Here is a 27,862-nt window from a genome sequence, read left to right as displayed (position 1 = left end):
CTACAGAGCTAGCAAAGCGAGTATGCTCAAAAACTTCTCAGGTACCATATAACTGATCAAAATTAGTGCTTTTTTGCCCCCCAAGTAATTAGCCCCTAATTAGTTTCCTGCTTTTTTCCTGCTCTAAGTTCCTGAGCTGTAGAATTCCTGAAGTCCCAGCTAGCCTGGGACTGATCTGCTACTACTGGACACACAGTTCCAGAATAATCCTAAAAATGTTTCAGTGCCTGAAGTGCCAGCTGTGGTGGGAATTGGTTGAGGTTTTGGTTGATTTGTAGTGGATTTCCTTTTTTTTTTTTTTTCTGATGAAGGGGCAAAACTCCAAATGATCTCATTAGAGCAGAAAACAGCATTACCCTGAACAGAACATATTTTAGTGCTGCAAAACCCAGCAAATTTGTGTTTTGTGACACTACCTCAAAAATATTTGACTAGATTTATAGAAACCTATTTGAGAATTTGCTTAGTTCACTAAGAAGCGTTGGAAGTGAAAGGTGTTAGTTTTTGGAAGGCGTTTTGTAAGAAACACAGCTGAGAGATGAATGAAAAAAAGGGGAGAGGAGCAGGTGTCTTGAGGTGTAATCAAGGAGAATTGTGGGAGCACTAGGGACTGGCAAGGAGGGAAAGGAGTGATTAATGTGCTGTGGTGGCTTTCCTCATCCTGCGACCGGAGTATGGGTGAGTGTGGAACAAGTGTATGTGCTACCGTGAGATGATTTTCTGGGGGATTGTTGGCAGAGGAGCGATGGTGTGATGGCAGAGCTACCTCTCTGTTGGAATGCTTAAATGATACGGGATTCCCTCGCTGCTGGGACCTCAAGTACGTTCTCCTGCGCCTTTTGAGCGTGTTCTCGAGGCTGCGCCCCGCGGAGCCCCCTTCTCGCCAACGAGACGCTCCCATCCTCCTGCCCGCATTACCCAGACCCTCCTCTCGCCGTGCAGGTGCGGCCGAGGCCTGCGGAGCCGAAATGTCCGAGCGGGCCTGCAAAAGCCTCCCGGCCGCGTGAGGTCACGGCGCACGGGAGAGCCCCGGGTCCCTCCCCCGCGCAGGCGGGGCCGGGGCGGCCGAGGCAGCGCGCCCGGAGCGCCGCCCGTCCCTCCGCAGGCGGCGGCGGCGGCCCCGGCGGGTCGCGGTCGCTGTCGCTGTCCCTCGCTCGGCGCGTCGCCCCCCGCGGCAGCAGGGAGCCGGCGGCGCTCGGCCGGGCCGGGGGCCGCTGGCAGCGGCTCCGGGGCGGGGCGGCGAGGAGAGGAGGCGGGTTCCCCTTCCCCCGCCGCGGGCTCCTCGCCTCGGCCGCCCCGGCTGCGGCCCCTCCGGCGGGCGCACGGCCGGGCATGTCCGCGGCGCAGGTGTCGGAGCGGCGGGGCTGGGGGGCGGCCCAGGAGCCCCGGCAGCCCGAGCCCGGCTCGCCCCGCGGGGAGGAGGCGGCGGAGGAGGGCGGCCGGAGCAGGGAAGCCCCGGCGCCCAAGGAGAACGCGTGGACGCGGCGCAGAGCCCGGCGGGACAGCCCTTCCCCGCCCGCGGGGCCGGACGGGCGCCTCGCAGCGCAGGAACCAGGTGCGGGGCCGGGAGCGTGTGCGCGGCGCCTCGATGGCACCGGGGCGGGTTTGGTTTTGGGGTTTTTTTTGGCGTTTTTAGGAAGGAAAAGCGCGTGTTCGCCGGCGGCCGCCGAGCCGGGCCCGTGCGCGGCGCGGCGCGGCCGGGTTTGACATACATGGGCACGGCAGGCAGCGCTCGGGGCGGGGGACGCGGCCGGGGACGGCAGCGCCGGGCTGGCCGCAGGTCCCGGGGCTTGCGAGCGGCCAGCCCGGGCCGGCGGTGACCTCCGGCCGGCCCCTGGCGCTCGCAGGGAGCGCTGCTCGCCCACTCGCCTCGTTCAGGCTCCTTCAGAAACGCCGCTTTGCCGCAGCTCCTTTTTGGCTGCTTGTGCAGCAAGGCCCTGGGAAGGATCCGTTAGCTGGGTTTGGTTTGCAGGATGGGGCTGCGGAGGCTCTAAGCACTGGCCAAGGCAGACAGTGCGCTCGCTGGTGGGATTTGGTGTGTTTACATAGGGAGACGAGCCGCGGGATAATTTCCTGGCCGTAAATCACTACATGAAGATAAAGCTGCTTTATGGGCACCACGCTGACATGGCTTTACAAAGCTGGTCGTCAAGGACCTAAATTGAAATTGCCAGGCTTTGTGCTTAGGCTAGCAAAGACTTCCTAGAAGTTTGGAGCTTCTTGGAGTATTGTTCTTGGCTGCAAGTAAACTGCTGACCTCAAAATAAATACTTCAACCAGCGCTTCCCGAGAACTTCAATCTCAGCGCTTGCTCCCGAGGGCACCTGACAAACCTTTTTTGTGATCTCACAGTCACTTTTATCCTTGAATTAAACACGTAGTTCCTTGACAAAGAGAAATATGTAATTTACAGTTTCAAGTATACAGGTCATACAAACGGAGACCACAAAATCTCTTACTTGGCTGAAGAGCAGAACTTTTGGCAACATCTATATAGCCATCTTTATTATCTGCTGTTTTGTTTAGGTGTACTGACGCTCTCCTAAGTACCTGTTTGTGCCCAGCTTCCAAAATCCAGCTGTCTGGGCAGAGGCTTGTGGTCTGCTTCATGCATGAAAGGGGACTTGTCACTCGTTTGCCTTGCTGTGGCAGCAAGAGCAACAGTGCTGCATCAGAAGCAGTGGGAAAGCTGCTTTTGTTGTGTTAGCACCTTGAGTGCTTCACCTCGGTAAAGTTTGCTTTCCCAGCAAAGATAAAACACACAAATAGCTGTTGAAGGAAGGAGGAGGCAGCAAGCAGTGCACTGTGTGCATTGTCTGCTTCATTTCGTGATTTTAGAGAGCTTTATATTGTTTTTCTCCTGCAAGAAGTTGTGCCTGCCATTTATGGAATTAATAATTAAGCTGAGGAGTTGTACTAGAACATAATTTTCAGCGGCCAGGTGTGTAACTGAGCAAATAAGGGAGTCAGCGTTGCTGGCAGTGGCACTGGTGAAGAACACACACCAGCAGGGTGTGTTTTGGTTTGGCCACCTCCAAAAGCACAGTGAGGAAGCCACCACCATTCCTACCCTTGTAAAAGGCAAAGCAGCTGATCCTTCCTGGCTGTTTGAAGGAAGAAATTGCCATGTGCCTCCACCCGCAACAAGGGATGTATTTTGAAGAAACTAATTGCACGTTGGCAAAGCAAAATCTGTCACACTAGGCCCTGATGAATGTTGTAGTATGGAAATTAGTCATGTGAAATAATAAGTGGATGAGCAGAAATACTCCTGGGATGGAATGTAGAAGTATCCGTAAAGAGGATAATAAAATGTACCAGGATCTCACATCAAAGCAGGGACTGGATCCTGCTAGACTTGTTGATCCTGGTGTAATTTGTTAAAAGTTTCCTGAGACGTGCACCTACGGTATGTTCAGTGATAGTTACAGACTTGAGAAAATTGGCTCCAGCCTGTCATCTTTGGACTTTCAATTTAGCATGGGATTGGTTTATGATAGAGGCAAACCTGCCTCTTGTTATGAAACAAGCTGTTAATGTCACCTGATCCTACCAAGAAAATGTAAAATTTTGGCTGAGGAATTTGGTCCAAGTGTTGTAACTAGATTATATTTTTTTCTCAGATACCTTAGTGGGTTTTAGTCATTGCAGTAAACCAAACACCCAATGCAAACATACCTGAGCTTTTCATGGTGTGTTTGTTACCACAGTTCAGTGTTTCTGACCAAGAGTTGCATTAAACTTTGCTTTTAAGCAGAATAACTTCAGAAGGTACTTTTACATCCCCGTCTGCTTTTAACTTGTGAGGAAAGACTCATATCAGGTATAAAATTGCTCATGAAATTAATAGGCTTCTCTCTAGTCCAGGAAGAATTGTTTCCCTGAGAGAGTGGTTAAGCTTTGAAACACACAGCCCAGGGAGGTGTGGAGTGCCAGTCCCTGGAGGGGTTCAAGAAATCACCCAACGCCAGGGTTTAGTTGACAAGGTGGTGTTTGGTCAAAGGCTGGACTTGATGATCTTGGAGATCTTTTCCATCCTTGGTGATTCCACGATTCCAATCCTGGTGATGGTGGTTGGATGGGGAGTGAGCTTCAACAGAGGCTGCCAAGTGATGAAAGGTGTTTCTGAGATGTCCTCCCTCCCCTTGTAGTGCCAAGCCAATGTATTGCAGTAAGTCCTCACTTCTTTAGTTGAAACTGTTAGTTTGCCATCCTCCACATAAAAAAAATCACCCAGGATCTAGTGGCTGAAATGATTTTATTTCAAAATTTTCCCACCTCTTCATCTGATGAAACCTTCTGTTTCATCAGCACTGTCCTTTTTGTGAGGTTGCAAAAAGGGAATCTGAATGACAAGTTCTCAAGTCTTCATGTGATTTGTATAGATGATGTGGGTCTCTAATGACTTTTTAGATGATTATTCAAAAGTTGTTAATGAAATTCATGAAAATATTCAGTGAAGCAAAATACTTGTGCTGCTGAAGTGGTTGAAGTGGGTTTGCCTATTAGTGTGTGCTTGAATGATATAGTTAATTGAAATAAGTGCACAGTTCATTCCTTTATTTTGTTCTTATTGTGTTTCTTTTGGGGTATCAAAGAGTACATTTTATCTGTTTGATATTTTGGTAGCAGAACCATTTCTCTGTAGTGCTGTTGTGTAAATCAATTTGCTTTAGCCTGATAGTAAAACTGGCTATGAAGGTACAGTTTAATGAAGATACACTGTTGCTATCAACAGCAAACCTTAGATGAGTAAATTCATAAATTATCTGATTATCAAATCTTTTGGGTGTATTTAAGTCAGGTGTTCTCATTAGTTCTTATGAATTCATGGAGTGTTTTAATAGCAGTTTTAATAGCTGTCTAGAATTATTCAAAGCATTATTAGAAGTTTCAGCATTGACAATTTTTCAAACCCTAAAGGGATTAAAAATGTTATCAATGCAAAGCTGCTGCCTGTATTTTAGTTGTACATAACAGCGTGTGTAATTTTGTATGGCTGGTTTTTGTCTGTTTTTTGTCTGGGGTTTTTGTTTCTAAACTGGAGACCTGTTATGAAACTGAAACCCACCTCCCTGTGCTATGGCATGTGCTACATTTAACCATGAAAACTTTGGTAGAAATCGAGTCACAGTAGTTTTCTATGAAGAAGCTAAGAAAAAAAAAAAGGAACTGAGAAATTAAATTTAAAGAAAATAAATAGCATCATAGTGAATCAATCATGGATTGGGGATTTCCCCCCCTATTACTTGTTGTATTGAAAAATTGGTGGGTTTTGAGCATAAATAGGTGGAAGGATGCAGGTGTCATAACTCACTGCCTTGGTTAATTGTTCAAATATTGTGGAGATTGACAATCTAATGTAGTTTTTGCTGTAAAATGCTAGAACTCCTGTAGGGCAGAATGTTAGAATGGTAATTAGGATTTTTTTTATTATTATTATTCTTTTGCTGAATCTCTGCTCTAATCCATGCTGTGGATTTTAATTAATGATATTCTCCAAGGGATAATTTTTGTTACATTGCAATAATTCATCTGTTAAAACAATAGATATAAGCATAGCCTACCTTGTTTAAAAATGGAATATACTGTCTAGTTTCAAACTGAGCATTGAAAGAAAAATATTGTTCAAGTTCAACACACAGGCTCCAATTAAGTTTTGAAGAGCTGGGTGATTTTATCTGCTCCCTGAAGCACTTCTGGTATTTATGGGGTGCTGTCCCTTCACAAAAGGGAACACACGTGCAGTCCAAGTAAAAATAAAACCTGAGCATTGTCTAGAAAGCCTCACAGCATAAACAGTGTTTCTATCAAAAATTAGAATGCATTCCACCTATATTAATAGACTTTGCTTTTAGAAGAAATTGGCAGTATCATCTTCCCTTTCCATCAGAAAAAAATTACTTGTCCATCAGAAAAAATTACTTGCTGGCTATTTATTTGCAGGGCTTCAAACCATCCTTTCTGAAGTCTTCACTTGTGATCCTGTTGTCTTGTGACCCTATTGTGGTTGTGATCAGGGGTAGTTTGGTGAGAGATCTTATGGACAAACTTTGCTCCTCAGCCACCCAGTCTGCTTTTCCTTCTCTGTTGCTGTTGTCCCTGAGGATTGCTGCAGTTTTGGTGGTTCCAAAATTCATCTTTTTCATTTTCCAGACCTGTTGTTCCATTTATCTTGACGTGCTGTTCATGGCATGCTTGTACAGCCTTGTCTTTCTGCAGGAACTGCCTCCTGGTAGGATGTGGTCTGTTGGGAAACTTGGAAGAACCATAATAAAAGTGGCTCTGGAGGCTGATTTCTGTTTTCATCTGAATGCCATCTCTACTGGATGGAGTTCAGTGATTGAAAGATGGTCACTGGCAATTAAAATTCATAATTTATTTCTTTCTCTCACACCCTCAAAGCTCTGAAACCCAGCGAGTAAAATCATTGAAGGAGCAGTGAATTCTTTCATCAGCACAGCACACCACTTATTAACAGATTCCTTGTATCATACCACAGAATAAACCATTTTAATGCAGTTGTGTTGGAATTAACACGTGAAATAGTGAATTGTTTGGACTAAAGATGCCATTTTGGGGTACTCAATGCTGCTATGGGATATTAAAACCAAGCCCCAGGGTGATGTTAAGCAGGGGGCTTTTATCTGAACACGTGTTTTGCCTGTGTCCAGATGCTTTTTCAGGTGTTTTGTGGCTGTTTATGACAGCAGAACAGGTGTGAGCTGGCTAAAACCTTTCAGTGATCTCATGTTATGTTCTTTTACTCTCCCACCCTCCTTCTTGTTTTTCCTTCCCCTTTATCTTCCCTTTCACGCTTCACACTGAAGTCCAGCTCCCACGTGATAAGCCCCAGAAAGCTGGCCAGGAAGGACCTGTTGGTAAATTTGGTTTTCAGCATGGCTTTTTTGGGAGGACAAGGAACTTTGTGGAGGTGGGGAAGCACAGAGTGAGATGAGATCTCAAGTTCCAAAAGGGCATTATCCACCAGGCACTGCATTGCCCAATATTTTCTTTTTGTTTAGCTTGCAAATGCATCTTCCAAATCTTGGATTACTCCATTCAGATAAGAGAGATTCCTTCAAACGAGTTGGGTCTCATTCTGCTCCATTCAGATAGCTTTTCCTGCCACCTGGAATAAATTATATCCCATGACTAAGAGAGTGCAGCAACAATGAGCCTTGCACTTCTGGGTGCCTCGCTACGCCCTGCTGACACACAGAGCAGCAGTTCTGGCAGAGCAGTCCTTCAGCAGCAATTGAAGTAAAAGTGCTGTCAGGTGGAAAAAGGGCTTCAGTCAGGTAATTGGACTGGGATGTGTGTTTACAGCCACGCTGTGGCCACTCAGTTTACCTGCATGGCTAATTGGCAGCTCTCCTGGAGAGAATTACAAATTTGTTTGCTGCTCCACCCCTGCAGTTGTTTGTCTTGTTTTGTAAAAGGGTAATTAGTTTACTACTGAGTGGCAAGTGAAAATTAGGATTACACGGTCACTGTGTGTTTCTTAAAGCTCTCAGCCTGAAGTTAATTGAGATGTGTGTTTTGTCTTTGTTTTAAAAAGCAGATCTGTAAGAGAGGCAAAAACCTGCTGGCAAATGGTGGTCAGGATTCACTGGATTCGTGTCTGGTGAGATGTCCAAGTTGTAGGAAGCACATCCATGAAATTCTTCATTGATATGGCAATAAATGATATTAAAATTGAGGCTGGAATGTGGAGTAAGCATTAGTTTGTGCTTGTAACGTTCACAGTGTATTCCAGGAAGCAGACAGAGAGGCTTTCCAGAGTCACTGGGGCACAAGGGTGGGGTTCCCAGTGTGGAGCGCTGATAAGGGAGATTAGTCACTGGATGTGAAAGAGATAAGGGCTGAGGAGGTGATGTTATCCCCGTATAAAATAATCCACTTGTGATTTCACACACGTTCAGCGTTTCAAGCTTGTCTTGCAATAAAACACCGAATGGGAGGTTTCAAGGAATGCCTGTGACTCCCATCTCTGTGGGAAGACATGCACTGGGAGAGCATTGAAGAAATTAAGAGATGGTTTCCTCTTGCTCAGGAGACCAGATGGGATCATTATTATAATGTTTAGGCTTTAACAAAGCAGTATTTTTCTCTTTGCATATTTTCCTTTGGTGTTTGTTTGTTTTGTTTTGTTTTTACTTTGGCTTGATTTTGAGCTATATGGCTAAACTTTATTTGGCATCTGAGTAATTACTTAGAAAATTACTAGGAATTTGGGAATATATCATTGTTTTCATGGTTTTTCCCCCTTGCTTGCATAATTATATATTTCATTCATTCTGCCCTATAAATATAGCTTTTAATAGGAGGGCTTATAAAATGTGTATCAGGGATTTTCCTAGCCAATTGTTAGGTTAAAATACCAGCATTTTGACATAGCCTTGAACTTCTTAGTTGAAAAAAATAGTAGAAAATTTGTAGAGAAAATGCATAAATACAGAGTAAGGCAGTATCTTGTACACCTGGTTTGCAAGAGGATTTGCCCTTATTATGAATGTGAGTTTTCAGTGTCATGTACTATGAGTGACTTTATTCACTAAAAAAAGGTTCATTGACTTTGACAGCCCTCAGAAACACTTTGGTGTAGTATGATAGAGCATGGCAGAGTTGTTAATACACACCTGCCTTACTCATTTGAAGTGCAGATTAATTCTTCACCTGAAAATGTTTTTCTTCCTTTTCAGAGCTACAAAATTCCACTAAAGTGATAAAAGCAGGAAAACCCAGGACAAGAAAAAGCAGCAAGGTTTGTATTTTTGCCTGTATGATAAATAGCTGATACTGCTCTAATAAAAAGATAGAAGGTATTTTGGAGCTCCAACCAGAAGTGTTATGTTATGCCTTGCTAATAGACAATTTTGAAAACAGAGAGGAATAAAAAAAAAAGGAAATTAAAATTAGGAGAGTTGCTAAATTGGTGTATGGATGAAGGATAAAGAAAGGCATTATTGTTTAAACAATCAGTGGGATTGCATAAAAATGTGAAGGGGCTGCAAAGAAACAGCATCCCTTGAGCACAAAGGATGCTAGGTTGGTTTTGGAAATCCCCTTTGCATCTTATGTGATGAGTGTCCTTTATGTGCATAAACTTACCATTACAACAGGAGACACCCAATCCTTTTATTGAAACATTAAGTTCCTAAAATTTTGTACAGCCACCCCTTTTAGGCTGGTAAATAGCTGTCAAGTTTTTCCAAAAACTGAAAGCCTTGAGCAGTAGACACCTTTTAATCACACATGTGTAGGACAACATTTAATCTGACAATTGGCTGATGTGAGCTCAAAACTCTTTCAAAAGTTGTGTGTTTGTTTTCTGTTGTATTACTTGTTTTTTTAAAAATTGCTACTTTTGACAGCTCTGCTCCAGGGGTTAATCTGGCTCTCTGAGCCATGACTGACATCTTTCCTGTGTTAAAAAGGGCTGTGCCAAGGAAGGAATATAAACTGTTTGTCACTTTTTCAGGCTGATGATTTGGGCGATATCACAAGCTGGCCGACCCCAAGCGAAATAGCAAGCAATGAAGTAAGTGTCCTTTGTAATCCTCAGGATTATTATTATTATTTTTTTTAACCACATTGGCTTATCTGTTTCATACTGTCCCCCCCCAGGATGTGCTTTGGGTGTTGTAGGGTTTCAGTAGAAGTTTTGTCAGTAATTCAGGATACTGGTGTGTGCTACCTGTCTGCACTGTACTGGAATTTGTTAGTGGTGTGCCACGGACATGTGCATTAAATAGTGCCTTATTTTTTAACTCCACTGTTAAAAAAGTTTCCTTTACCTTTTCTGCTGTTTTCATCTGTTTATGCACAGATGAAAAGGCCTTTGGAGTTGTGAACATGCTGCCCTCTCTTGTGGCTCAGAGTGCTTAGTGCCCATTGTCTGAACACAATTTAGTTATTCTTAGTTATCTTATTCCTCTGATATATTTTTCCTCTTCTGGCTTTTAAGCTAACATCTGTTCTGTCAAATTATCCTCCTTTCTCTTTATCTCAAGTGATAAGTGCATAATGTATTTTAGACCTCTCTGATGCTATTTAAAACAAGAAGAGAGCACAGATTATTGCAAATGGTGAGGTGCCATTTCACGGTGCTGTAACTCTGCAGCAGCATCCCTGTGGTGCTTTTACTGTGTTCTTGGATAGGAAAACCACAACATCTGGGTTCAACCACATGCATTTTATAGTTGAAAGGGTCCAAATTCATGTAGTGTCTGTAAAACAAAATAACATTCAGTTTGTAGTTAAACTTAGTTTATTTGTCTAGGGAAAGGCTTTGTGTTCAAATTAATTAGAGCACAGTACTGCAGTATCTACTGTATGTATTCCAGCAGGTTCAAAGCTGTCTCCACAACGTAGTAAAATTCTTTCTCTTTAGCAGAAATGTCTGCAAAGCTTCTCATGTTGCAGGTAAAAATTTATATCTGATCATAGAATGGTTTGGGTTGGAAGGGACCTTTAAAGGTCTTTAGTCCAGCCCCCCAGCCCAAGTGGAAGGGACATCTTCCACTTGATCAAGTGAGCTTCATCCAGCATGGCTTTGAATGTTTCCCAGATGTCCCAGGGACATCCAACCACCTCTCTGGGCAACCTGTGCCAATGTTTCACCACTCTCACTGTGACAAATTTCTTCCTATACCTTGTCTGAAACTCTTTTATTTTAAAGCCATTCCCCCTTGTCCTATTGCTACAGGCCCTGCTAAAAAGTCTGTCGCCATTTTGTGATCCCCCTTTAAGCATTAAAGGTCTCCCTGAAGCCTTCTTTTCTCCAGGCTGAGCAATCCCAGCTCTCAGCTTGTCTTCATGGGAGGGGAGTTTCAGCTCTCTCATCATCCTTGGCCTCTCCTGGACTCTCTCCAGCAGGTCCATATTTTCCTGTTGGGGACCCCAGAGCTGGAGGCAGCACTGCAGGTGGGGTCTCACCAGAGTGGGGCAAAATCCCCTTCCTCCCTCCCAGGATTCTCTGAGCCCAGCTTTTTAAAGATAATAACTCTGAGCAGTAGATCCTAGTGAGAATATTTCTTTCTTTCTTCCCTATAAAATAAACTTTCACGTCTGAAGTCATGATTGTTGTGCTCGCTTCTGTAAAAACCAAAAACTTTCTTAATCTAAAAATTCATTTTATGCTCTTGCAATGTTAGCAGAAAATAAAACTGTTTATAAAGGGACATTACAAAACATGACAATTCTTAAAGCTCACCCTGCTGAAGAGGCTGAGAAGAGGTAATAAAAAAAGAATTTTAATAGCTGAAGGAAATGTGCAGCTCCTGCTATCAGCAGCTGTACTGCCAGAAATAATTACCTGTGTCTCTTACAGTGTAAGACTGGAAGTCATAGTAAGAAGCCAACAAATAGAAGAGAAAAGGAGGAGAAATCTGATCAAAAAAGCAATAATGGAATCAAGGACAATCCTGAGGCAAAGCCAGATGGTCCAGCAGATAACACTAGTGAAGATGAAGCTCAAACTAATAACCAAAGGAAAAAAGGTGAGTTTAGGCACTGTGTATAATGCAGTAAGGCACTGTTGATACAGCTGCATTGATTCCAGTTGAGTGACTCAATAAAACTTCTCATGATGTGCATTTGCTGGGTGAATACTGAATATATTGGGGTCTGCATGGAAGCCTCAGCCAGGCTGCCTCCCTCAGGGTTTGGAGCCTTCTGTTCAGTCAGATTTCTTGGGGAAAAGCAGCTCACGCTCTGCTGATGGTCCTTGGAGCTCTGAGGACTTCTGGAAGATTTTATCATGGCTGTACAAGCCATTTCTGTCTCTGATATCTTTTTTTCCCTTGATAGGTAGCACTGTGTTAATTTAACTTAAAATGTGTGTGTGTGTGTTACTGCATATACACCAGCACTTCCATTTTCATGCTCTATTAGCTGGATCATTTGAAAACAAAACCAGATTATTTGCTTCCTTTTGATCCAATCTCTTACACTCAGATTGGGAAGCAAACCTCCTTTGGTCAGGAGATTGGAATAGGCTGGAGGAACAGCAGAAAGAGTTTCAGGATCAGCTGCTTTTTTGTCTTGCTTCCCTGCTCATGTTTTTCCAGATCCTAAAGACCTTTGCTGTTCAGATTTATTAATCTTTCTATATACATAGATATATTAAAAAAACCTATACTGCTCTAAATTTTTTCAGTCTAAGTGGAAATCTAAAGCAAAGCATTCCACAGGTAAAACATGTTTTTCTCTTCCCCTGACCCAGTGCAGAGAAGACATTTTATGTACTTGCTTATATTTCTTACCCACAAAAGAATGGACCCCACAATACCAATCAATATTGTAGTTAAATACATTGTTAATGGATACTTTAGGCCAGCCTGCAAATAAAACAAAATACAGCTTTGCTAGTGGAACAAAATAAAGCTTTGATGCATGTGAATGAACTTTGAATATCTTGAAGTGAAAGTACAGTACCACAGCGAAATTCTCAGGAAAATTTGTATGATTTGTAATTGAAATCTTTATTGTGGTGGTTAATTTTATATGTTTTATTTTAATCTCAAAGTTTCATATACAGGTTGTGAAATTATATAGCAAGGAATTGACTGTCTGTATTTAACACTGACATAGCTGTAAATTCTTGATCATGGAGCATCTGAAAAGCCATTAAATAAAATGTTTGCCTTTATTTCTTATATTTGAAGCTTAGGTGAGGTTTCATTTCAGTTTTTTGAAATTCTTGTTTACTGCATTTATTATTTAGTCATTTGTAATATCTTAAAATTTCCATGTTAAGCTTCTCCCGCTTTTTAAAATTCGAAATTTAACTGTTGCTAGCTTTACAAGGAAAATTCTATGGAGTCTTTTCAGGAGCTGAAACTTCAAGTATTAGTACAATAAAGAGTAATATATTAACTTTTCAAGGTAACAAGCAGAAATGGGTGCCGCTGCACTTGGACGATGTGAGGTCAGACAGTCAAGACAGAGCAGGCTCTCGAACGAGCTCCAGATTTGTGCTGGAAACAAACAAGTTAATACCTCATAACAACAGAAGGAATGAGGCAAGAAGTAAGTGCTTCTCACTCTCTGGGTCTTGCTGTTGGTGGCAAATAAAGTGTAATATCACATGAGCTGGCAGTTGGTGTCGAAACTTAGGTAAAACCTGGTGTTTATATTTGCCAGTGACCAGCAGGAATAGAATTATTGTATTATATTCCTCTTCATGGCGCCCTACACCATCTCATCCCACAATTTTACAATGCAGAAAGTTTGGAAAAAAGCCTCAGAAGGTGTCTGCTCAGTCCTGCTCTGCTGCTATTCCCACAGCTTGTTGCTACCAGAGCAGCTGCTTGTGGAGCTACACTTTGAACTCTGCTTTGGCAGTTCTGCTGATGTTGTTTTTTCCTTTGAGCTGGACCGAGTCCCTCAGCTCCCTGACCTATTTCTCAGTACAGCTATGCAAAAAGCTGTACCAACACCACAACTGGTGCTGCTTCTGGTCCTCAGGTGCTGGGAACACAGCTGGTGAGGTGGCAGAAATCGTAGGCTGAGTGGAAGTTTGTTGGTTTAAGTTTAAAAATTGCAGTATACATTCCCAGTTTGAATGTTTGCTCATTATAATGAGTTCTGGATGTTACTGATATGGAATTTATGAAGTAATTTTAGGAACGTGGATGTAAGAGTTAGATCTGGGTGTCTGAAGGATGGATGGGGTGGGGGGAGGATTTTTACCAGTGTTCAGTACTTCCTTCAGCAGTTTTTTATTAGGATGGTCATATGACTGAAAGCCACACACATGCAGATTATATTCTCTGTAATATTATTACAGATTATATTCTCTGTAAATTCAGAGCCTTATTTGACAGGGTTGAGTGTATGAGCATACATGTGTAGGGTTCACTAAGAGTCGTTGCTAAAACAAGATTTTTATTACAATTTTTAGTGCATATCTCTAGTCAGTCCTTTGTTAAATTTAGCAGCTCTCACTTTGATCCAGTAGGGTTACCCAGAGAAGCTGTGGATGCCCCATCCCTGGAAGTGTTCAAGGGCAGGCTGAATGAAGCTCTGAGCAGCCTGGTCTAGTGGAAGGTGTCCCTGCCCATGGCAGGGGTGGCTGGAACCAGTTGTTCTTTAAGAGTCCTTCCAACCCAAGCCATTCTGCAATTCTGAGATCCCCATCTCATTCCAGTAGTGGTGGGAGTTGTCCACAGGAGGAGACTGGGCTGTTGTGATCATTCCTTCCATCCCTGAGCTGCTCATGGGTACTGTGACCTCTGAGCTGGCACCAGGGTGTCCACCTGTGGAGACCCAGGGCACTGGGAATATTTCTCTGTCTGCTCTGGAGTGGCCTGACCCCCTAGGGAAGCACTGACTTTGACACCCATCCATGGAGAAAGTTTCCAGACTTCAAGATAGACTAAAATCCACAAAAGTGTGAAGTAGATTATAGAGAGCAGTGTAAGTGTATCACTTGGTGAGAAATTTAGGTTTGGGGATTTTTAGTGGGTTGTGGATAGAGGGCACAGGGTGTCATCCTGGGTTTCTTCTTCATGCTTCTTCTTCCTTCTTCTTCATGAGTTTGGGTAGCATTTTGTAATTGGGCAGAAAAGTTGGCATTGGGGACTCTGTCGGGAACAGTTATTGGGTTTAATGGGAAAATAATCTGGGTGTCAGTTCTTAATTGGATAGTTTAGTCTTAAAAGCCCTTGTAACAAGAGATTGTTGGCCATTTTGTGCCTTCTAATGAAAAGCTGCTGAACTCGTGGTTGTGAGACTGTTTTACTGATAAGAAATAATAAGTCTGAACATGAAATATTGTCTCAAGTGCCTTCAATCCAAACCCCAAAAATCCAATAACTGCTACCCTGGCATCCAGCTGCTTCAGAAGCATTTGGCATTGACTGCCTGTCCATCCATTACCTCCTTGCTGCTGAGCCCTCCTGCCTGCCTCACCCTCTGGCAGGGCTGGCACACCTTTCCTGCTCCTCTCCTGCAGCTTCTGAGGTTTCAGAATTTCTGAAACCTCAGCGTGGCAGAGGCTGTGTGTTGCCTGGGCTCAGACTGAGAACTCTGGTGCCATGAAGGACCATGGCTGGCGTGGACTTGGAGCAACCAGGATGTTTCATTGGGACTGCAGGTATTTATTTTGTGTTTTCTTGTTCTCCTGAAGGTTGGCGCCGTGACAGAGACAAGAGGGAGGACCATGACGAGGTGTGCAGCGTGAGGAGCGAGGGCGGCAGCGTCCGAGGCTTCTCCAGAGGCAGAGGAAGGGGCAGGAGCAGAGGAAGAGGACGAGGCAGAGGAAACCCCAGCAGTATGCTAATCCAACAGATAGCTGGCAAAAACTTTCAAAACTGTGGTTCTAATGTTGTTTTCGTTTTCTGATGTTGTTGTTTTATGTTCTCTTTTGTGTTGAAGTGAACTTTGACTATTCAGTTGGTTACCAAGAGCTGTATGGTGAAGGAATTGACCAAGTGTTTCAGCCTGAGCTTAACCCTGGTGTGATTTATTACTATGGTGACGGAACAGGAGTGCAGATGTATTCTGTGGATGAAGCACTTCTCAAGGAATATATCAAACACCAGATGTAAGTAGATTGCTTAATGTATAAATATTCTTGATAAAAGTACTCATTTCAAACAGTGTTGAATCCTTACTATCCATGTCAAATTGAAGATTAAGGCACTTTGGGTTAACTTTGACCATTACTAGTGTCAGCTCGAATTTATTCACTGGTGGGTGGAAAATCTTGAGTAATGAGGAGGAGTTTTAAGAAGCTGTTTCTACATCTTGTGCTGTAGTCTGGCTCTAACTCGTATAACTGCTTGATTTATGGTACACAGCCCTCTTTATGTTGTCATGTAATTGAGATATGGATGTCTCTGAGCTTGTGCTTTTGAGTACTGTTGGTCTGTTTGCCTGTAAAGCTCTTCTTGGGTGATGTTTCCCCCTATTTGCTCTCAATTTCACTTTGAGAAGTCTCGTTAGTTTGATGTTTTCAGTGTGTTTCACCTGAAACGTGTAACTGAGAGAGAGAGAAGTTTTGCAATGATACTTGATTTTTCAATAATCTGAAATGTTTACTTTCTCGTGTATACCATTAGGCAATGAGAAACCATCTGGAAGACTGATTATCACCAGGAGACAAGTCTAAAAGGGCCTGGAAAGCACTAGTTCATTTTAAAGAGACAGTTTCCACCACTGGCAGATATTTCATCCTCTGTACTTGCATTTCTCTGCAATGCCTCTGTGGTGGTTTTTGATTGCCCTCGTGTTCCGTACAGCAACTTGCTTATTTTATTCTCGCTTCTTTTGTTACAGTTGACGCAAAAAGGAAGAGAAAAAGCCTCTTTAAAGGGCAGAAAGTATCTGACATGTGGCTATCAACTTCAAAACTTCTATTGCAGTCTTTTTTTGCTCTTGCTGCCAGGCCCCTATGAGACCTGACAGTGGACATGTACCCCCATGTCAGGATATTCGGCCTTCACTGTCCTCAGACAAGTGGGGGAGGATCACAGCCACTCCACTGTTGGCCAGATTTCTGGGCATGCAGTGTAGAATCCAGACCTGCTAAGGTAGGACATGATGATGTCCCCTCTGCTGAGAAAAATGTCAGTTACAGCACTGGTCACATCTGACTTTGGTTATATTGGTATTCCCTTTTGGCACCGAGAGGTTGGGCAGGTGTTGGCAGAAGATTTGGCATGGCTGGGTAACCACGGCCATTGGTTGCTTGCCTGGTGTGAACTCCTAAGGCTTTTGGTTATGGAGTTTGCTTTCCATGAGAGGGAGATTCCTGAGCAGATTTAGACCAGAACTTCACTAGTTTTATTCTCCCTAGACAAAAAACAAAAAAGTTTTTTTTATTTATTTCCTTCTTTTATCACATTAATAATGATGGGAAACAGACTTTATTCTTCAGTTACCTGTTATTAGCCTCTAAATTGGGGAGGCTTTGCCTGCTTTTCATAATTTAGTTATAAAATATGAAAGTGACTATGCCAAAGAAGGAAATATATACAGAGTAAAGGTACACAAAATCATTATGTCTCAGAGTTCCTACTGGAGTCCAAGATAAATCAGGATATATTAAAGAAGTGAGAGTGAATCCTAGTGGATGAATAAATTTTAAAAGTTTACCTGCATAATAGAGGAAAAATATTAGACACTGTCCAACTGAGTTGATGTGTAATTACAGGAAGAAACACATGGCTATCAAGCAATTTGTGCTTGTCCCAAGAGCCAACTCCATGTACAAGAGAGTAATGTTTGGATTGCATACAAAAATATCTTCTATGTTTTTAACCACAGGCTGAAGTTGTCAGCCTGAAAAGTTTCAATGCTTAGCAGCTCCTCATTCTGCAACATGCAGCAGAATTCCATTTAAAAGTCTTCTTGCTTTAGAAAATAAACAAATCAAAGTTCAAACATCAATTCACGAATAAGGAAAGGGACTCTGAGGAAAGGGAAGGAGAGAAAAGCTGGAGGGGGTGTGTGCGTTTAGGTTTGTCCCTCTACTTGGAGCAAACTTGTACATTGTCTTCATTTATCATTAATGGTCTTTCACATTCCTTTTTCTAGAGTGATGGACATCAAGTGAGGCAGTTTGAGTCAAGTTCAGTCATTGTCCATTTCTGCTTGTGGAATTTTTAACTAGGTGAATCGTTACAGGATTTTACCTTTACTGTATGATTGTAAAGGTAACACTAGTGAAATGTTGGTTTATGGCATTTGTGCTTGCTTATCTTCTAGACTGGGAGGGGAAAAATAACGTAGCAGCTCAGAACAGTAGACAGGATATTTTTGAAAGAAACTATCTCTTTGTGCCCAGTTGCTTCACTGATCATACTTGGCTCTGATTAAGAGCTTAATTCTCCAAAAGCCTTGTTCTCTTCTCTGTTTGCTTTGATTTAATAGCAGTGTTTCCATTTGTCCCGTCTTGTCCAGCATTGAGACTTTAAATTCATTCTGTCTTGGAGCTGAGTGTTGGTCAGAGCACAGTCCTGCTACTGCCAAGGTCTCAGGGTCCATCCCTGCATGGGCCATTCACTTGGGAGTTGGACTCGAGGATCCTTGTGGGTCCTTCCAGCTCAGAGTATTCTGTGTGTGATCTGTGTGTTTCATAGAGCCAGCTTTTCCTTCAAATTTCTTCAGCTACAAAAAAATTAGAGAAGGAAATGATATCAAGGTGCTGCTTGGGTCAGTGATGGCATCAGAGTGCCCTGCTCTTGGAGACTTTTTGGCCTTGATCCCAGCTTCAGTGGGGAGACTTGTTGTTTTATTCTTTTTTGAAAGTAGAATGATCTTTATTTACATTTGCATGTGCAACTTTTTTCCTCAGCATTTTAATACCCTCTCATTTTCTTTTGTGTGCTGCCTCTATTTTTGTCATACAATTTGAATTGCTTTCCATTAAGTCTTTCCCTACCTGTGTTTTTCTGAATGTGATGAGCAGTTAGTCTTCCTTGGATGTGCTGTGCAAAATCATGCTATGTTGTGTAAGCTCTATGAAAGGCCTAGATCTCAGCTGTCATGTCAATTGAGGGGGTTTTCCATTCTTTTCCATAGGACCTTTTCTCATTCCCTTGCTCTGTGTGACAGATCATGATTTGAATTCTTTACTTTTTGTCTTCACTAAGTATAAAACATCTTGACACCCGGATTATTTCCTAGAGCGGCTTCATTGTTGAAAATTTGTCTTTCTGGTGTTTGTCCCTTGTCTCTGTGGTATTATCAGATTCCTGGAATGTCCTTGTCCTTCAACATCATTCATTCTTTAAGGCTTTTTTCCTCCATGAACTTGTGCCTTTTTTTGGTACAGTTTCATGCCAAATACTACATGACTGGTTTTGTTTTCTCATCTTCCCACAAGCATGCTTGATGGTTCAGGGTATCCATCTGTGCCTCAGCACTCAGGATACTTAAGCCTTCCAATGCACTGGAAACTGGGACAATAAAAGATTGTTCAGTTCAGGATGAACTGGTACTGCTGTGTGGGACATGAGTTATGCTCTGACTGTGAGCAGTGCTTGTCCTTCATCTCAATGGGGGCCAAGACAGTGTTGTTCCCTTCTGTCCATGTAAGTAATGAGAGAGGGGGTGGGTGAAGGAAAACTGGAGAGTAGTTTTTGGTTGTACAAATGTCACAAGGCTTGGATTTTTATCCCTCTGTGCTGTACTGAGTCATAAATCTGTCTTAACCTTGCTGCTCTCTGGGTCTTCTGCTGAAAAATGATTTTGTTGATGTCAAAATACTCTGCTTTTTTTTAATGGAAGCCTTTAACAAGGACTCTAGGTTGCTGCTTTAGGGTTTTCTTTGACCATAGAGTAAGCTCAGGTTTGTGTGTTTCATTCTGCAGTGAGTATTATTTCAGCACAGAAAATTTGGAGAGGGATTTCTTCCTGAGGAGGAAGATGGACCAACAAGGATTTTTGCCTGTGTCACTGATCGCCAGTTTCCGTCGGATGCAAGCTCTGACCACGAATGCTGCACTCATTCTGGAGGTAAAATCATTCAGAAGGATGTGTTTGAAAAGTTCCTTGGTTAATTCTGTGCTGCCATAGCTTCAGAGCTATGAAGTTAAGAAAAATTTCTGTTTGTAATGGTAAGGATTCTGTAAAGAGGCTCTAAGTGGCCAAGTTGGTGCTTGGTTTTTTTTCCTTTTTTGATAGTTTTTAATGTTATAATATGCTTGTCACACAGGCCCTGAAGGACAGTACAGAAGTTGAAACTGTGCATCAGAAGCTAAGAAAAAGGGTTGATCCAGAAAAGTGGCCAATTCCAGGTCCTCCTCCATGCAACCTGCCTCCAACTGACTTTTCTCAGCTCATCAATTGTCCAGAATTCATACCAGGCCAAACTTTTGGCTCTCATACTGGTAAAGGATTTATTTTACAGAGACATAAGTTTAGGGCTGTCTGTCTAGCTTAGGAAATTTGCCTCATGATACTGATTTCATAATAGAAGTTGTACTTTTGGTAATGGTTTATTCAGCTGCTCTGCCTGCCAGCCTTGCACTTGCCAAGTCACATGGCTGATGTGAAGTAGATAAAAATGTCTCTTGTGTGTTATGGCTGTGACCATTCTCCAGGATATAGAATGGTGGGCTACAGTCCTACAGTGGAATTAGTAATAGTAATCTTAAACTAGTCCTAAACTCTGCTTCATTTTTGTGGAAGTTCACTCTTTATTTGGGGCATCCTTGTTTTGGATGGGAAACCCATTCACATTTTGAATAGGGAGATGCATTTGTTTGCTGACAACCCTTGGCAAGGGAATCTTTTCCTAAAATGTTGGCTGAAATTAAATGGGAAGAATGAAGATGGAGTTAGGCACCCATCCACAGAGTTAGAGAATGACACAGAGAAAACAAGATCCTAATGATCCTAATGATGCTGCTCTTTTTTTTTCTCCTCAACAACACGTAATGTCTCACAGGCTATGAAGAAACTTTCCATGGAAATAAATTCTTAGAATTGATTTGGTTCTGAAATGCTGAGTGAACTGGGAAAAGCTGTCTCTTAAAAATGAAAAATTCTTTGATCAGTGTTATGTTTATTATCCAGAGAGGTAGAAAAATGGTGGCTGTGGGTAAAAGAAAGACCAGTGAAACAATTGAAAAACAAACAAAATAGAACCAAAGCAATCCACAACAGGAACTGAACTACTGTTTTCTACTGCTAGAGTCTGCACCAAGTTCTCCAAGAGTGGGGAGCCCTCTGAGTCCAAAGGAAAACACTGAATCAAGTAATTTTCAGACAATGTCTAAAGGACTGTCTACAAGTTTGCCTGATTTGGACTCTGAGCCTTGGATAGAAGTGAAGAAGAGGCATCGTGCATCCACTGTCAAGCTAAAGGTAAAATCCAAAATCTTTTGTTATGTTTAAATAAACAAATACAAAACCAACTTTGAGGTTACACTATAAACCAAGGTTTAAACATCTTAACATATGTGATGCTTGAGGATGCAATAAAGTTTGGAAAATCATTATCCAATTCAAATATAAAACCTTTTCCAACTTAGGAAACTGTTCCTGTACCTGATCAAACACCAGATCATCACCAGCCACCCCAACCTCAGGAGGAACAAGAACAGGAAGAACTTGAATTTTTGTTTGATGAAGAGATGGAACAAAATCAGTGTCGGAAAAATAAATTTACTGATTGGTCAGATAGTGATTCTGATTATGAAATTGATGATCAGGATGTAAACAAGATTTTAATTGTAACACAGACACCACCATTTGTGAAAAAACATCCTTGTGGAGACCGTGCTGGCAACCGTGTGTGCCGTGCAAAAATTACATCAGAACTGGCTAAAGTCATTAATGATGGCTTGTACTACTATGAACAGGATTTGTGGATGGATCAGAGTGAAAATGATGCCATGATGAAGGTAATTCTCTTCAATTTTTGACTAGAAAACCATGCCTGTCCAAACAGTTTCCAAATTAACTTCAGCCTTCTGCTGTGTAGTGGTAAAATGCTACAGCAAAGTGCCAGTAATTTGCAGGTCTGCTGAATTGTCTTTACAGTTGAAAGCAAACCCAAGTTTTGCCAGACTTACAAAAAACCAGACTTGACCAAAACCACTGAATGAATATTTTTTTGTAACATTTTGGAGATGGTTCAAGTTTTCCAATGTTTTCTTGTTCTGTGAGTTTATTTCATAACAACTGCAAACCCTTACCCAGAGGAGAAGGGCTGTATCTGTCAGAGATGAGATGATGAGAAGGAGTCATTTTAAAATAGTTTTATATTAAGGTTCTGTTGGCCTTGTAGTTTGTTAGAACAATAGTTAGAATGAAATGACCCTAAACACTGAGTGGTGAGGGAAAGGGGCTTCATCTGTGCACAAAGAGGGGGAAGCAGCTGCATGGACAAATGGCACAAAAGCAAGACGGAAAGGTGGAAAGTCTGCACAAAAGCAAGACGGGAAAGGTGGAAAAGGTTGTTGAGAATAAGAGCAAGAAATAAAGGTAGAATTTAGAGTACAGATTAGAATGGACCAAGAAAACCAGCAAACATGAAGAGGGCAGTGAGAAATAGCAAACTGCAAGGAGAATATTTCCTTTTTTGTTGTGGGTACGGACTTGACAATGGTTTGATGAGATTTTTCATGCCCAGCATGCACGTGCCCCACCTGAGATAGGTGTGTGGGTACTTGTGTATCAGTTCTGGCTTATTTTCTCCTCATGAAATGCATCTGTCTCTCAGGATGGTATCTGTTGCCCTGCTTTGCATTTACAATTTGCTTTCTCTAATTCAGCAAGAGATTGAGAACTTTAAGAAGCTGAACCTCATTAATAAGGATGAATTTGTTAGTCTTGCACCAGAAACTGCTGATCCAACCCAAGAAGTTCCTCCAAGACCTCCAGGGTTACAGAAAGGTAAGTATGAAAGTATTTGTTTTTCAGAATCTCTGTAATAAAGAGCAACTCTGTAGGAGTTTTGTCTCTTTCTGCCTGTGCAGTATTTTAATTTTGGTTCAGTCAGCAGTCTGAGGGGGCTTTTTCTTTGCTAATTTTTCAAATTGCCAACTGTTCATGGGTAGTGTGGCTTCAGTTGAATGACAAGAAGCTGGTGCTTGTTCTGCTTTGTTGTCACTCTCCACCAGCACCAGGTGCTCTTTGTTTGACTTGGAATTTACAACGTGTAAAGTTAAACCGAAGCTGTGAAACATTTTATAGAAACCAGCATTTTTTATGGGATGCAGGGATGGAAGGAAATGAGATTAGAAGAATTTACTACTTGTGTCATACCATTACTGAGCAGTCACAACATCCAAATCTTCTCTCTGGTGGTATTTCTGATCCAGTGATACTATTAACATTTACTGGGTTACATGCTAATAGCATCTGTAAAGTAGCTCAGTAAAACCACCTCACTTTCTCCTTCCTGCCTCCATATTTAGCAGAGGAGCTGGCCTGTAATTTCCCAAGTGCTGAAGCACTTCCCACAGCAGGAATGGCTCGATCACTGCCAACAGCAGTCCCAGATTCCCCCCGTTTCCACCCTGGCTTCATCCCACGAACACCTCGCACCCCAAGGCTCCAGGATCCCAACAAAACACCCAGGTTCTACCCTGTGGTTAAAGAAGCAAGATCCTTTGATGTAAAGGTAAATGGAAAAACATATTTTAAAATAAAACCAAAACAGCAAAAGCCTATAAAACTCATGTTTGTGTGTACAGTTTAACAAGAATTAAAAGGCAAAAAGCTAAATGCTTCTACTCCTGTTGCTTAACTCCAAAATATTTATCATATTCACTTATTTATTTCTATTAAATGCTTTTTGAGTCTTCTTCCTTGAAAGTCCTTACTGAAAGAAGTGCAGTGCTTAAGACTTTTGATTAGTTACATCAGACTAATCTTCAGGTTATGAAACTGTGGTCTTGTGACTTTGTAACTTGTTAGATAACAGAATAGAAAACGATTAGATCTCTGTTTTAAAAGGGAGACAATGAGTGGAGTCCAAGTAGGGAAATAAATCCTTCATTTACTTTCTTAGGCTCCAAGAAAAAGAAAAACTCGCCACAGTACAAATCCTCCCTTGGAATGCCATGTTGGTTGGGTGATGGATTCCAGAGACCACAGGCCAAGAGCTTCCTCTGTGAGGTAAATGCTGTTGCTGTTACTCAAAATTTATTTGCAGGTAGTTCTCACTACTAATGGAGAAGCAGGCTATAAAAGGCAATTTATCAATACAATAGAAGCAAGAAAAGAATGATCAAGAAAGACAAAAATATGGAATACAGAGCTGTCTGGAAACAAGCTAGGCAGATTGGTGTTCACAGTGTTGTCTGATCCACGACACAGCAGCAGTAATGTTACTTGAGGCACTGATGTTCACTTCAGCGGTCATTTAAAATCAAGCAGGACAGTAATCTTTAATTATTGTCCAAAGCTGTTTTATTTTTGACATATTGGCCCAAAATCTGATCTTCCTGAGGTGCACCCAAACCCAGGTGCACTGCAGCAGTCCCCAGGTGACCGTACTTCAGCTCCTGCGTGGGTCAGGGTGGGTGAGAACCGACTCTGCAGAAAAGCTCTGTTTACAGGGCACAAACATGTTGGGTTTTTTCTCCAGCAGTTCTAATGCCTCACCTTCAGAAGGAGCTCCACTGGCAGGTTATGGCTGTACTCCAAATTCTCTTCCCAAATTCCAGCACCCATCTCACGAACTGTTAAAGGAAAATGGCTTTACTCAGCAGGTGTACCACAAATACCGGCGGAGGTGTTTAACAGGTAAGCTGCTCCATGCACTTCCTAAAACTTCTAGAAGCTTCCAGGTGTTGTCTAAAACCAGTCTTCTTCCCATTGTTCCTCATCCTTAATTTTTCTTGAGAAAGGCAAGGAAAATTTATTTGGTGCCTCTGTTTTAGGAACCCTGCTTTCCATTTAACTTTACATTCCCTGACAAAAAAATCACCCTCAAATCTGAAGTTACCAGAAAATCTGGTGTGGTTTTTTTTTACTAAAGACAAGACACTTTAAAATATTCTGGTGAAAAATTAAAATAGTGGTTTTCTTCTTCCCTTCCTTTTTTTCTTCCAGAGAGGAAACGGTTGGGAATTGGCCAGTCCCAAGAAATGAACACACTTTTTCGTTTCTGGTCCTTTTTTTTGAGAGATCACTTCAACAAGAAAATGTATGAAGAATTCAAACAGCTTGCTCTAGAGGATGCAAAAGAACACTACAGGTATTCTTTCCTGAGGCCTTACCATTCCTTTCAATGACTGTGAAGTTTACATACATCTGCAGTGAACATTTTTAGTACTGCATCTGACTTTTTGTAAATCTTTAAAATAGCAGGGTGTATAAGTTATTTTAATAGCAAAAATCAGTATATAATTGTGCTGGGCAGATGAATAGCTGACTGTGCAGCATTTCCTGACCTGTAATCAGTTCTGAATTCTACAAAATCCTGTGACTTGTTGACCATGACGAGTCAGTTCTGTACTTACACTCCTCAGATTCTTCCTTCTGTAGGTGAAGACATTCTTAAACCTCATTTTACTTGTTCAAACTGGTTCTTGCCTTACAAAAATACCAGAAAAACAACCACAAAGGAAATTGTCACTCCCCTTTAGTTCTTGGACAGAATTCCCTTCCTTCCACCCAGTCCCCCACCTCTGTTTCTCTGAGCCAAAGAGACAAGGTGGATTTTTGTACCTCTCTGCTCTGTTCCAGGTACGGCTTGGAATGCTTGTTCAGATTTTACAGCTATGGCCTGGAAAAGAAATTCAGGAAAGAAATATTCGAGGATTTCCAACAAGAAACAAAGAGGGACTATGAAGCTGGTAATTATCACAGGCCTGTCATTGCTCACACTCTGGCAACATTAGTTGAAGATAATCCCAGTTCCTTGGCACTGACCTGTTAACTAACCAAGAACAGCTTTTATTCATACTCTTTTCATCTTCAGTTCTCTTAAAAATATAGTTACCAGTGAATAATGAAGTTTATAATTAAATTTGACCTTTGTAAAGCAGTAAAATTATCTTTTTCTGTTACTAGGTCAGCTGTATGGACTGGAAAAATTTTGGGCTTACCTAAAATACTCTCAGCACAAGACTCCAGCTGTTGACCCCAAACTGCAAGAATACCTGAGTAAATTTAAGAGACTGGAGGACTTCAGGGTGGATGTAAGTTTCAATGCCTATTTTACATAATATTTGGTATACTAATATTTTCACTGCAAGGTAATCTGAGAGCAGTGCTTGATTTCATGAAATGGCAGCATGATAAATTTGAAGAGCCTGATCCTTTCAGCCCTACAAGTTTCTGGAGAGGTAAAAAATACCTGGCTTTATGGCAAAACACCTAACAGGCTGCCCATGTTTCTTTTCAGCCTCCTCTTGGTGAAGAATCTGGCAGGAGGAGAACAGGTGAGGATTCAGGACACCACAGACATCAGCCCAACTCTTCTAAAACCCTTCCCACCACCAAACCCGCTGCCTGTCAGTCCAGGGCACTGGGAAGTGTTTCCTCTGGGAATACTGTGCAAGCCACAAAATCTATAGAAAGTGATGTACCAGAAAAATAAGACTTTGGATGAGCTTGTGCCCTCGAGAATCAACTTTGGCATCACTCCCCTAATCTGGAGATCTTCAAGGCGATGCAGTCTCTACTGCGTGATTAAAAATGTATGGGAAGACAAAGGATGGGATGCTCTTTTTTACAGGATCTAGTTCCAAAACACTTGCCCTAGGAGAGTTGCTCTTGGTTATGGGATCATTGGAAGGATGCTAGGGAAGATTCTTTGGCTTCAGTATTGCTTTCCTCAAGCTTTTGTTTACAAAGAACTGCATTCCTTGCATATGCAAAAAATACTTCGAGGGATGCCTTACATTTCAGCTCAGATTTCTTAAAAAAAAGGTATGATGTATACCCATGTTATTTACTGTGCTTTCCTTACCCATATTTCCCTGTTATTTGTATTTTACCAAAGCAAAAAAAAAGATTACATTATATGTAGAATATTAAATGGAAAGGAAGGGATCTATGTGACAGGTTTGCTTTCAAGGCTGACTATAAAAAGTATGTTTTTCTGCAGAAGCACATTGGAGAACATGCAGCTGTATATGAAACTGCATTTCTGGATTCTATTTAAAGATAGAGTTTCTATTTTTTTCAGGGTCTCCATAGTTAGTATTTTATTAAGTATGGAGTTTGAGTGGACATAACTGGGATAGTTTGGCAGGTATTTCCTTCAGGGCTGGTTCTTTAATAACTCAAGCAACAGAAAAGTACAGGGGAAAATTGAGCTTTTGATTTCGTAGTGTCTTAAATTAACATTCAGTATCTACAGTTTGTGCAGATTGTTAAAATAGCCAACTATTCATACTCTGGGCTTGAGAGGTGTCTTCATTTGAATTCTCTTATGATTATGAAGTCTAGCAGGAGAGGCATAATTTTGAATTTTATTTTTTCTCCATACTTCAAGTAATAATTAGTTTGGAGGGAAAGGAAGTATTCCTTGTAAATTTTAATTTTAATTTGCTTTGTTTTGCAATATCTGAATGAAGTTCTGCTTAAATTGTGCTCGCTAAGCCTAAGTGATTTCAAACAGGTCTAAAGACAATTTCACTGAATGTAAGTTACTCAAATAGAAATCCATTTTTGTAGCTGAAAGAGGGGGATGTTTATAACCTATCATGTCTTATTGACTTCACTACTTTGTTTTTAAAGACTCAAGAAGAACCAAGTGACTAACTTCTCTTCTGGAGTAGGTGAGAGGAATTCCAGCTTTTGGTTAGTTAACTGCAGAATTACTTCAGTTAATTAAAAAAAAAAAAGTTACAAAGTGATGTCTAGCACAGATGCCTTAACTGACTGCACAGCCATAGCTGGAGCTTTAAACTAACAGCTCTCAGAGGTTATAATGAATCTGTTAATTTTTCAATCATTGTGCTGTGAATCTCACTGAAACAAATGATGGATGTTTGCATTGAAAGGAGTGGACGGTAGCAGTGACTTTCCCCACAGTTTCTACCATTTCAGCACAAAATCCAGCCTTTTGTCAGCGGCCTGTTCTAAATGAATTTAAATGAACACATACCAAGATTTGAAGTAAATATCCTATAAATATGCTCAAGTGACACATCTCAATCCTGTGTTTGATCCATGCCTTTTGCTACCCATGAAAATGCGAATGTAAATTTGGATTGAAATTGTATATACGAGTAATAAATTTAAGATATTTCAATTTTTCATTGGAAAATGTGCAGATTAAGCTTTTAGTGTGTGTAATTTTGTGATATCTTGAAAAATTTTATAAAAACAACAAAAAACCCTAACAGTGTTGTATATCAAGTTTTTCCCCCCCCTCCAAAAGTGTGAAGAAAAACAATTTGAAGAGTGGAAGGCTGTAGATTTGCATGGGAATTGCTGC

General features: G+C 41.6%; 1 protein-coding gene across 4 annotated transcripts; it reads left to right on the top strand.

Moving 5' to 3' along the window:
* Nucleotides 1-7: 7 nt before the first annotated feature.
* Nucleotides 8-27,767, top strand: LARP1B (La ribonucleoprotein 1B). 4 transcript variants are annotated; one of them, XM_036382864.2, is made up of 19 exons: nucleotides 8-41; nucleotides 8,706-8,767; nucleotides 9,485-9,544; nucleotides 11,336-11,504; nucleotides 12,892-13,035; nucleotides 15,137-15,280; nucleotides 15,385-15,553; nucleotides 19,326-19,470; nucleotides 19,670-19,844; nucleotides 20,651-20,823; nucleotides 20,991-21,362; nucleotides 22,236-22,356; nucleotides 22,881-23,086; nucleotides 23,477-23,583; nucleotides 24,056-24,213; nucleotides 24,523-24,667; nucleotides 25,159-25,268; nucleotides 25,486-25,613; nucleotides 25,820-27,767. In XM_036382864.2, the coding sequence occupies exons 1-19, from the start codon at nucleotides 23-25 to the stop codon at nucleotides 26,012-26,014; spliced, it is 2,802 nt and encodes a 933-aa protein (XP_036238757.1). In that variant the 5' UTR covers nucleotides 8-22; the 3' UTR covers nucleotides 26,015-27,767. The 4 variants fall into 4 exon arrangements, with proteins under 4 accessions (XP_036238757.1, XP_036238756.1, XP_036238754.1 ...); XM_036382863.2 differs by lacking the exon at nucleotides 8-41 and adding an exon at nucleotides 1,196-1,555 and having other exon boundaries at nucleotides 24,059-24,213; XM_036382861.2 differs by lacking the exon at nucleotides 8-41 and adding an exon at nucleotides 1,196-1,555.
* The last annotated feature ends 95 nt before the right edge of the window (nucleotides 27,768-27,862 follow it).

This window comes from Molothrus ater, chromosome 4, assembly GCF_012460135.2.
Source record: "Molothrus ater isolate BHLD 08-10-18 breed brown headed cowbird chromosome 4, BPBGC_Mater_1.1, whole genome shotgun sequence".
NCBI classification, from domain to species: domain Eukaryota; kingdom Metazoa; phylum Chordata; class Aves; order Passeriformes; family Icteridae; genus Molothrus; species Molothrus ater.
Note: the sequence above shows the minus strand (reverse complement) of the source record. Positions and strands in the feature narration are given on the sequence as shown.